Here is an 11,712-nt window from a genome sequence, read left to right on the forward strand (position 1 = left end):
GAGAGAGAGAGAGAGAGAGAGAGAGAGAGAGAGAGAGAGATTTGTCTAAGCAACGGGGACTCACAAGACAAGCACCACTTCAAGGAATGGTTGCAGTACTGTATAGTATAAGGAATAGTGTATCACTGGACGGGGAATAAATAGTTAGAGATCAAATAAGAATAGTATCTTGGATCCAAGAAGGAGATAAACTCTAAATCAAAGAGTAAGGTAGGAATTTACCAGTACGTGGGCTAGTAAGACCGCCACTATAGGGTAAAGCCAAAAAGAAAGACTAAATTAAATGTTTGGGCACAGTCCCAAACAACTCTCGATTGATGAGGTGGACGGTCGCTAGATCGTCCTAAAAGGATAGATAAGGAGTCCAAGGAGAAGTATGACTGATCTCAAAAAGATGGTCTTGATTAAATGAATGAAGAATGATTGATTGATAAATAGGGTAGATTGATAAATAAGATAGCTCGCGAAGAATCTGGATTCTCCTGCCTACGTATCTTATAGTGCAATAAGGAAATCAAAGCTTTTGTAGTTTAGCCCACTAGGGTTGGAAAAAAAGGTGATTGAAGGCAAAAGAATGATTGAACGGTTTAATTGAAATGATTAGAAATGGAGAATGAGTAGACATGATAGTTATAGGATAAGAATCACACTAAAGTCTATTAGTAAAGGTGGATACGATAAGCAACGAGTCAAATGTCTCGCACCCAAAGATACCCAGAATAACTGTAGGAAAGCTCTAGTCTCATTCCTTCTTTACTGCTTAAGGCTCGTGGCATGCAATTCTCATCATGGAGAAAGAAGAGTCTTTGTTGTTGTTTCTTGTAATGATTAAGAGAGAAAGACTTGACAATTGATTGATAGGAATCATGCTAAAGTCTATGAATAAGGGTGAACGCTTTGAGTATTTGGGGCCTACGCCCCATACGCAAAGTCGCTCTAGACAAGGATATGAGAAACTCTGTCTTATCATTCCCTATTACTTAAGGCTCGTAGCGCATGATACTTCTCTTAACTGACAAGTTGTTGGTGAAGAATCTTCATTGTTGATCCTTGTGTTGATGTTGATTTTGCATGAAGATGACTTGGTAGTTTAATCGATTCGAATTGCACTAAAGTCTACGAATAAGGACGAACACTTTGCATATTTGGGGTCTACGCCCCATACGCAAAGTCGCTCTAGACAAGGATGGGAGAAACTCCGTCTCATTATTCCCTATTACTTAAGGCTCGTTTCGTACAATTTGGATCGTGTTTACCAAGTGTTGACCTTTGATTTATCTTGTATAATATGCTGCTTGATGTGACTGAGGATGCCTTGATTGAAGATTTTGACTTGAGGCTTCGAGCTCCACAACTTACAATAAAAGTCTTATTAAGTGACCAAGGGTCTTTTGGTCACTCAATTTAGATTGTGGGATTATACAAGTTCAAAGAATTTAATTGATCAAAATTGCTTTTAATCAATTTGAATCGGAGGGCTTGAAATGATTTGGAATTAGGTTAGTCCTAATCTAAAGGTGAGAAATTAAGTCAAACTAACCTAAGGAATCATGTTATAGTTGATTGAAAATTCTATGTTAAAGATCCTAGGGGAATATATTAATGTTGGTAAAAAATCTTGATTAAAAATCTATGTTAATTCTATTCCTAAGGGAGCATGTGATTACATGGTGCAAATAACCAAAATGGCCTCTAAGGGGTAAAATGATCAATTTACAAATACCCAAATATTAACACCAATTGAATTCTAGTTAAAATCTAACTATAGCCTAAAATCGATTAATTCCTAAAGCTTGATTTTAACCTAATTGTTTAGGGATTAACTAAGTTCTAAAAACCACTAAAAATCTCTATTTTATCTAGTTAGGACTATATTGAAATCCATGAAAAACTATATAAGATTCAATTAATAGCTAAACTCTAATTAAATCTAATTGCCTAAATTCTAGTTTTTCTAATCAAAATTAAATTCTAAAATTTCTAATTAAAATAAAATCAAAATCCTAATTAAAACTAAATTCTAATTCTAATTAAATATAAATCCAATTACCCTAATCAAGATAATTAACAAGGTCTAATCTCAATATTAAGGTCTAATTGAAATTATTAACAAGATATGCCCAAATAAACAGGGGGTGCAAACTTGGCAGGGAAAGTGTGAACAGTAATGGAGTGACGAATGGGCTTTAGGCCCTAAGTCTTCTCAAAAAGGCCAAAAAACCAAAGCTTGGACTCAGTGGGGGTGTGGTAATGAAGAGAGATGGTGTGTTACCAAAGAAATAATGGTGGGCCTTGGATTCAACAGATTTCCCCGACCCAAACTTCTTGAACTAGGTCGTATATGGCGCCTCTTAACACAAATGGGAGAGAGAAGATTCAGCATTTTGACGTTTCACTTGGCACAGACTTGCGTTTCATGTGTTATTACCGTTTGTCGTTGGCATGCTGCAGTTGTTGGTGTGCGCTTGGCTTTGCTTTTCTGCAGCTTGCACTTGCTTGGAAGCTGCTTGGAGCTTGTGGCCATGTAGTTTCTACTACCGATCTTGTTTTCCGTTTTCCTTTCTTGTCTTGATATGCACTGAACAAAGAATGGGCCCATGGCTTATGTAATGTAACAAAGGATTTTTAGTCAATAGATTTGGATTATGTATGGATAATGAAACAGAATATTGAATGGATAATGGTTAATTGATTTAGAAAATGGATAGCATGTAAAATGGTTGGTAAAAATGGATAGTTGGATTATAAAAAAAATGGATTAATTTGGTTACTTGGATGATGAATGGTTTGGGCTGCATCTATTGGGCTTAATGCATGTTAATGCTGAAAAACAGAAAATTTTACCTTGTACCCCTACGATTAATCCCATACCCCTACAAAAATTTAAAAATTCCCATTTTACCCTTAATTGGTTTTAACCAATTTACCATTTCATTTTTACCATTCAGTTGAAAATTCCAAAAATTACACTTTCACACCCCTCGCACCGGAACACTTGCAAAAAGACTTCCGGTATGTATTTTTGCAAACCGGAAGACTTATGGGAAGACTTCCGGAACACAAAAAAAAACAAACCGGAACACTTAAGGAAAGAGTTCCGGTTCACATAAAAAAATTTCAAAAAAAATTTGCATACCGGAACTCTTTGGAGAAGAGTTCCGGTTTGCTTTTTTTGTGTACCGGAAGTCTTTCTTTAAGTCTTCCGGTACGTGTTTTTTTTTTTTTTTTTTTTTTTTTTTTTTTTTTTTTTTTTTTTTTACAGAAATGGAAAATCTTCCCAAAATATGTGTAGATACTACTGATGCGTTTATGACGACGGAAAGATTTGGTACACGAGAAGAGGTTATCAGATGGATTAAAGAGGTTGGAATCGACAATAAAGTAACTGTTATTATCAGTCGTTCAGATACTAAAACGGGGAAGAGAGGGAGAAGTAACAAAATAATATTTGGCTGTGATAAAGGTGGGAAACACAAGATTAGTGATAGTGGTACCCAAAGTGCGTCCAAGAAATGTGGATGTCCATTTAAAATCAAGTCGACTCCGGCGAAAGATGGATCTGGTTGGAAGATTGATGTAAAATGTGGGTTACATAATCATGGTTTACCTGATAGATTAGAAGGTCATTCGTTTATTGGTAGGTTGACCACAGATGAGAAGCAACATGTCGCTGATTTGGCAAAGAGACATGTAGCACCTAGAAACATTTTGCTTTCCTTGCAAGACAAGTTTCCTGAGAATGTCACTCGTATTACGCAAGTATACAAGCATAAGAGTGTGATAGAAAAAGAGATAAGAGGTCCAAGGAGTGAGATACAATTATCAAAGAAGCAACCACAATTCATTGTTCAATTTCCTAATCATATTAGGTCATACATTGAAGATGTAGTTAATGTTGAATCAGATGGTAATTGTGGATTTAGAGTCATTGCATCATTGCATGGATATGGTGAGGATGGTTGGTCAATGGTTCGCAGAGAGTTGGGGTTGGAATTAATAGACAAGGATAGGTCAACTTTGTATGACAAGTTATTTTCTAATCGGTTGTCAGCTGTGAGAGAATCTTTGATGATAGAATCGTTTGGTTCACAGCCACCTGAAAAATGGATGAGTCTACCAGATATGGGTTACTTGATAGCCAATCGTTATAATGTTGTACTTGTTTGTTTAGGCAATCCGTGCATCACTTTCTTTCCGATGACAAGTTCACATTCACCAAATGTCTCTATTTATTGCATTGGTTTTGTTAACCAGAATCATTGGGTTCAGGTATGTATTTTTATGTCTAAATATTTTAATTATTCCAGTTAATATTTTATGTTATATGACTTAATCTTTTAATTATTTTACTTTATCAGGTTAACATGAAAGAGGGGTTTCCATTGCCACCGGTCACATTAGATTGGAAGAAATTTCGTTCTCATATAGCAACTACTTGGATGCTAGGATTTGCAGGACGTATGCAACATTGGCAATTACTTACACCTGTATTAGCATGATTATGTAATCAAAACATAAATATGTAATCAAAACATGAAATCTATATTATTATGTCTATTATATTCAAAGCTTAATACATATAATCAATGTGAACGAGAAATATGCAAAGCTTCAAATAAATCAGAAAACTGTGGATCTTCCTCTTCAGCATTAACCTGTCTCAGATAGCGACGAATCAATGTAGATACACGAGCCCAATCAGGATCAGATGGCCCGGCGTCGTATACAGGAACGGGTACCTCTCTAGGAGCGTCACGATGGGGAGGGACCAACCGTGGATGGGAAACACGATAATACCACTCCAGATAACCGTCTACTACCTCAGATGGAGTGGTGGCCACGGAAGATGAACCGATCACATCGACAACACTCTGATGGTAACTGATCCAATCAACATCAATATCCGTCGCCATCATACAATCCAGTGGTGGGGATGGAACATACTGTCTATACCCGAACTGACGTAAACATCTATCAGGCAAGTATGGAACAACTGTTTCATCCCACTTCAAACAGCCCCTGTAAAGACATATCTCATCAAATACACGCCATGCTCTATGATCCTCAAATGGTCGCCAGATGACGTCGGTAGGTGTCAACTCGTCCAAAATAGGTCGTAAATCATCGACCTTCAGGACTCCCTGTCTATATGACCATCTCATCGCTCGGGGAAGACCACAGTTTCCAGCAGGATTCCAATTCTCCCCTCTTTTTCCAACAGTTGGAAAATACTCGTGAATCCAACACTGTTACAAAATAAAAACATAATAAATAAAACAAATTAAGTTACAATATTTTATAAAATGAATCCAACACTTAATTAACAAAATTAAATTATATACCTGTAGGAGAGTAGGATATCCACCTAGCTGTTTGCAACTGTACATGGACGCATCTCCAAGATATCGGTAGAGGGTAACTAGTGCAGCTGCTCCCCAACTATATCCTGAACATCCATCCAAGTCCCTAAACAGGAGGAGGTATCGTGCCTCTACAAGTGTAAAGGTCTTATCAGCAAATATGGTGGAACCCACCAACATCAATAGATATGCTCTAGTCGCATATGCCCAGCTGGAAGCAGCCCTATGATGTACGAATATATCATATAACCACTCCAACTTGTAATACGACCCCCTGCAGCTCCGAACATGTGACTGTGCCTGACTCTGTGACACTCCTAGGTAGTCCACAGCAAGTTCAACAGCTAGCTCTTCAGTCACATCCTGAGGACTCCAAAAGATACCCCTAATGGGCAAGTGAAGTAGACATGCGACATCATCTAAAGTAATGCTCATTTCACCAAACGGCATGTGAAATGAAGATGTCTCTAGATGCCATCTTTCCACAAATGCAGAGACAAGATTTGTGTCTATCTTGTTCAGACTCGTTCTCTGCAGTGAAGCTAAACCGGATCTAGATACCCAACTCTCCATCTGTGGTGGAAGAGCCAATGGAACCCTAGAATTCAACTTCAGTCCATGTCCGGCAACCTTCAACTCTTTCTTTGGTCCTCTTTCCTAAAAACAATTAAAACACATATTAGAAAACAAATTATAAAATATTCAACTATTATTCATTTTCAAATATAGTCCGTTTACTTACCTCACCGAACCATATATGTCGAGCAACATGATGCTCGTACTTCACCAAAAGCGATGTATCGTACGGCCCTCCTGGATATCCAGTCGGCTCAGCTGCAGCTGCAGATGAAGATGCACCCCGGTCTAACGTGCGGACTGGAATCCGGCCATCTGCACCTCTTCTTCGAACCACTGCAAAAATAATGTAAAAAAAAATAATTAAAAAAAAAAAAAAAAAAAAAAATTACGTACCGGAACACTTCAAAGAAGAGTTCCGGTACACATCATCCAAACCGGAAGACTTGAAGAAAGTGTTCCGGTATATAAGTATACAAACCGGAAGACTTTCTAGAAGACTTCCGGTTCAGTGTCCAAAAAAAACAACAAACCGGAACACTTAAGAGAAGTGTTCCGGTATACAATTTTCAAACCGGAAGACTTACTCTTAAGTGTTCCGGTATACAATGCAAAAACGCCAAAAAATTTTCTTCTCCGGAAGTCTTCAACGAAAATGGTAAAAAAATTTTGAAACGGAAAATATACCCTATTTATATGAGGGTATTTTGGTCAAAAAATTTTAAATGTAGGGGTATGGGTACAATTGTAGGGGTATAGGGTAAAATTTTCTGAAAAACAATGATGAATAAATGGGTCAACTCTCGAATAACACATTCATGGCCCATTAGTAAAAAAAATGATTCTAAAAATTGATTTGAATTTCAAAATTAATTTGATTTATCAAAAATTAATTTGAATTTCCAAAATCAACCTGAATTTCCAAGATTAGCTTGAATTTCCAAAAATTAACTTGAATTTCCAAAATCAATTTGAAACAATGATGAAATGGTTATATACATATATGCTAAATGCAATGATCAAGTATGGCAAGTTGAGTTGACCAAAAAGTCAACAGTTGACCAAAAGTCGATTGATGCAAAAGATGATGAAATGGACTTCTCTGATTAAGAATGTGTGTTTAAGAGGGATTCATGAACCAATTAGAACCAATGTATTTTGCGAATAAAAGACAGTGACACCTAGTGATCATGCCATGACTTGATCAAACTGAGTCAATGAACTTGGGATCAAAGAAGCTCAATGGAATTAATGGATGAAATGACTTGGGTCAAATGTGATCAATGACCTGATGCAGTGGTATGTGAATGCAAGCATGCTTGGAACCAACAAAAACAAACCATGTACTAAGGGTTTAGCTAGCCAAAATTCAAATCTAAATAATCAGCCAAAGGCCTCAAACTAAAAAGTAACCAGCATAAGCAATGTGTCATTGTCAAGAACCGCAGTTAGGGTTTCCAACCCTCCTCAAGACGTACTGTTCGCCAACCTCCAGGTCAATGATTAGGGTTTCAACCCAAGCATAAAGCTACACAAGCATAATCTCAAACCATGGGCCTACTATCAGGGTTTAGAAGCCAAGTCAGATGCATAGAAGGTCAGACACCCGATCCTATAAGAAGAAAATCAGGGATTAGGGTTTCGATCCATATGACGTGCAACACCATAATTTTCAGGCCAAACCTGATTTTATCAACCGCGAACCTTAAATGTATGATACTTATTAGAAAATGTTAATCATGGATGAATGATGAGTATGCATGAGTATATACGGGTCTCAAGTCATAGGTCAGATAAAAAAGAAAAATGAAGGGCAAATTTTGGGGTACAACAATGTCAATCCCGAAGCAATTAGACTACGCCTTTTCCATTTTCCTTAAGAGATATAGCTAGAGCTTGGCTCCAGTCTCTACCTTCGAACTTTGTAACCACATGGCACAAGTTGAAGAAAGTCTTTTTTGCCTGATATTTCCCACCAAGCAAGATGGCTATGCTAAGAGCTCAAATCAACGAATTTAAGCAAAAAGAAAGCGAATCTCTTTTCGACGCTTGGGAAAGATACAAGGACATGATGAGACTTAGTCCACACCATGGACTTAAGCAATGGTTGATTATCCATATTTTCTATAATGGTCTTTTGTACAACACTAAAATGAATTTGAGTGTTGCAGCTGGCGGTGCTTTAATGGACAAACCTTATGATGAAGCCTATGAACTCATCGAGAACATGGCTCAAAATCACTTCCAATGGGGAGGTGAACGTGCTATTGTAGAAAAACCAACTCCAAAAGGCGGAATGTACGAAGTTAATGGCATAGACTGCGTCAATGCTACAATGGATGCACTTACTCAAAAGATCGAAAGCTTAGCCATAACACCAGAAGCTACCATAGTTGCAGTAACACCAAACTGTGAATTGTGTGGAACCCCTGGGCACACTAATGTTGATTGTTAGTTATTGGCTGGTATTCCTACCGACTGGTATTCCTACCGACCAAGTAAATTATGCTCAAGGAAACCCATATTCCAATACCTATAATCCTGGCTGGAGAAATCATATGAAATTTTCTTATAAAAATTAATAATGCTTTATTTCCTCCAAACCCAACACCTGTTATTCCACCTGGGTATCAGAAAGGAGCCCCTGTTGCTCCATAAGCATCTAGAAAGTCAAATTTAGAGATCACGATGGAAAACTTTATGAATGCTCAAGCTCAACAAAACAAGGATTTCACAAATCAAAATGCTCATACTAGCAAACTGGTGAAGCAAATGTCAAGTAATCTTGATGTTATGGTTACCCATAATAAAATGTTAGAAACACAAATTTACCAAGTAGCTCAACAACAAGCAACAATAGCAACCCCAACCAGAGCATTTCCTGGTCAACCACAACCAAACCCAAAAGTTCATGCTAATGCTATCACATTGCAAAGTGGGACAAAATTAGATGAACTGGTTGACCCAAGACTCCAAAACCCATCCATGTATCAAAACTCTGGTAAAGAACTAAAAAGGTAAACGAACCAACCGAAAATGGAAAGGAAGACAAAAGTGGAGAAGCAAGAGATAAAGAAACACCTTATGTGCCTCCGCCACCATACAAACCACCTATACCTTATCCTCAAAGACTTGCTAAGTCTAAAAATGAAGGACAATTTAAGAAATTCGTAGAACTTCTGAAGCAGCTTAATATCACTATACCATTCACAAAAGCCATTACACAAATGCCTTCATATGCTAAATTCCTTAAAGAGATCTTATCTAATAGGAAAAAGCTGGAGGATAACGAAACCTTTATGCTTACTGCTGAGTGTAACGCTATTATTCAAAACAACATGCCTCCTGAGCTGAAAGACCCAAGTAATTTTCCCATACCATGTGTAATTCGAAATTTTATCATAGACAAAGCTTTATGAGACTTAGGAGCCAGTGTTAGTTTAATGCCTTTATCCACATGCAAGAAACTCAATTTAGGATAACTAAGACCAACGAAGATGTCTCTACAACTAGCTTACCGTTTTGTTAAATTTCCAATAGGTATGCTAGAGAACATTCCCATTTGTATAGGTCAATTCTACATTCCCACCGACTTTGTAATAATGAATATTGTCATACCCCAAAATTTGTCCATTAATCTTGCAAAACATTTCTCGAAGCACTCCAACTTATTCTACGAGGCACTGACCTTAAAGGAACAAAAGCCCAGCTCACAATAGGCCCAATCCAGAAAAAGGCCCAAACTAGCTTGCTCGCTAGGCAAGCAACTCCTTCGCCTAGAGAAGCTTGCGAATACCAGAATTATTGGGCTTCATTCTGAGCCCATTAGGTCACAGATGGCCTGCTCGCTAGGCGAGCAAATCCTTCGCCTAGCGAACCCTTCGCTACAACGCCCGCCTAGCGAAGCTTGCGATATATCAGAATTTTGGGCTTCATTCTGAGCCCATTAGGTCACAACAAGAGCATTATAAATAGCCAAGCTTCAGTCAAAAAAAGGGGGGATGAAAAACGGGAGAGAAAGAGGAAGACGGACGGAAACCCTGACATAGAAACCCGGGAGATCAACTCAGAGTATTCCGAGTAAAGAAACCCTGAAAGCCGCTCATCCGCGCCGAAGCTACCGCCGCCCAACTCCATTCGATACCAAGCTCAGTTACAAACAGGTTTGCGTATCACTAATGTTTTATGCTTTTAATCGATAATCTTTACATATATAAGGCATCATGATTAAATTTTCGGATATGTAACATGATTCCATGTATGAATTTAAGTATGCCTGAATATCCTGAATGTTTGTCCATGCTATTCCCATAATTAAATGCCATGAAGGTCAGGGTTCCGGAGATCATGCTGCTGTCAAACTCAAAATCCGTCGCCGCTCGCTAGCACATCGCTAAGCGAGCCTGGAGCGAGCCCTCGCTAAGCCTTCGCTAGGCGAAGCAGGAGCGAACAAGACAGTGGCTGTTTTGTTTCTTTTCTGTTCTGCCTTATATTTATCTAATCAAGATTCATTATAATCCTGCATTATCTGGCCTGACTTTATGACTGTTATGTTTATTTTGTGGTGCAATTTTCAATTGTACTTTACCTCGATGCTCTAACCCGTGTGCTGAATTGTGTAAAGGCTTACACATTCCCGAAGAAACGGCCTGCTAAGTATTCCACTTTATTTGTGGGATACCCTTATGGAGATGGATTCTGAATTACTTAATTTTAATGTGGAGATACATCCTAAATTATCTAGCTGATTTTAATGTATTGATTTCATCGATTTTAATGTGGACCTAATTACTTAATCGATTACGGCTATCTAATTAATTGTAAAACTTTGCCTTTAAATATGCGATCTTGGACCTCTCTTTGTTACCCTACGATATTACGGCATTACGGTCATGTCCCGCGAATGTGGGGATGCACTTAGCAAAGACCCTTCGGTTAAATCATCATAGTCCCTCGAATGTTGCCTTTGTCCCTCGATGACCCTTCGGTGTAGCTTACGGTTAAATGATGATAGTCCCTTCGAATGCTAAGGTATCCTCACAACTGTTGCCTTCAATGACCAATCGATGACCCTACGATGACCCTTTCACATCCAAAGGATAAAACTACTTACTTCTCAATAGTAAGGACAGTTTTACCCTCATAAGGATAGGAAATGCCCGGAAAGACCTCGGATAGGTATAACCCTTAATTGCTCATTCATAACCTAAAATACTTTTCACACCTCACACATTTCCAAACATCTTTTTTTAGAAAATAACCACTTGGCATACATCCGCACTAGGATCATTGCCGAGTTATATTTTTCTGAACAACTTTCAAAACTAAACGAGATAACCACTTTGTATACATTCATACAAGAATCATTACAAAGTTAAATTCTCCTTTTCAAAACACTTTCTACACATTTTTCAAACACTTTTTTTTAAACGAGAAAAAGACATAAATGATTGAGCAATTAAGAGCCCATGGATAACCATGGATGCAAAGGGTTCTAACACCTTCCCTTTGTATAATGTACCTCCCGAACCTAAGAATCTAAATTAAGGTCTTTCCTGTTCTTTTCCGCCTTTCCTTATGGGATAAAAGAAAAGTCGGTGGCGACTCTTGCTAACCGCGACATTGCGATTAAAAAACACACTAAAGTCAGTTCACTGTGTGACAAAACTGGCGACTCTGCTGGGGATAAAAAAGAGAGGTCACCTTAAAAAATCATTTATGTTTTCAAATTGTTCCTTCTTTTAAGGGTATTTTTGAGTGAAAGATCCTACACCCG

General features: G+C 38.0%; 2 protein-coding genes across 2 annotated transcripts; one reads left to right on the plus strand and one right to left on the minus strand.

Moving 5' to 3' along the window:
* Positions 1-3,861: 3,861 nt before the first annotated feature.
* Positions 3,862-4,600, plus strand: LOC127092649 (uncharacterized). The gene is made up of 2 exons (XM_051031537.1): positions 3,862-4,269; positions 4,359-4,600. Exons 1-2 carry the CDS (start codon positions 3,967-3,969, stop codon positions 4,497-4,499), a joined length of 444 nt encoding a protein of 147 aa, XP_050887494.1. The 5' UTR covers positions 3,862-3,966; the 3' UTR covers positions 4,500-4,600.
* LOC127092648 (protein MAIN-LIKE 1) lies at positions 4,522-6,682 on the minus strand. The gene is made up of 4 exons (XM_051031536.1): positions 6,524-6,682; positions 6,103-6,272; positions 5,343-6,017; positions 4,522-5,246 (listed from the first exon to the last, which is right to left on the minus strand). Coding segments are annotated over exons 1-4 (1,509 nt in total). The 5' UTR covers positions 6,525-6,682; the 3' UTR covers positions 4,522-4,583.
* Between the last annotated feature and the right edge of the window lie 5,030 nt (positions 6,683-11,712).

Source organism: Lathyrus oleraceus, chromosome 6 (genome assembly GCF_024323335.1).
Source record: "Lathyrus oleraceus cultivar Zhongwan6 chromosome 6, CAAS_Psat_ZW6_1.0, whole genome shotgun sequence".
NCBI lineage: Eukaryota > Viridiplantae > Streptophyta > Magnoliopsida > Fabales > Fabaceae > Lathyrus > Lathyrus oleraceus.

What these genes read in the sequence shown, in the direction of transcription:
- LOC127092649 (XM_051031537.1), top strand. Translation starts at nt 3,967, where the DNA reads ATGGTTCGCAGAGAGTTGGGGTTGGAATTAATAGACAAGGATAGGTCA. An exon ending in ACCAGAATCATTGGGTTCAG is followed by an intron (nt 4,270 to 4,358) that starts GTATGTATTTTT and finishes TTACTTTATCAG; the next exon opens with GTTAACATGAAAGAGGGGTT.
- LOC127092648 (XM_051031536.1), bottom strand. An exon ending in GACATATATGGTTCGGTGAG is followed by an intron (nt 6,018 to 6,102) that starts GTAAGTAAACGG and finishes AATTGTTTTTAG; the next exon opens with GAAAGAGGACCAAAGAAAGA. An exon ending in GATATCCTACTCTCCTACAG is followed by an intron (nt 5,247 to 5,342) that starts GTATATAATTTA and finishes ATTTTGTAACAG; the next exon opens with TGTTGGATTCACGAGTATTT.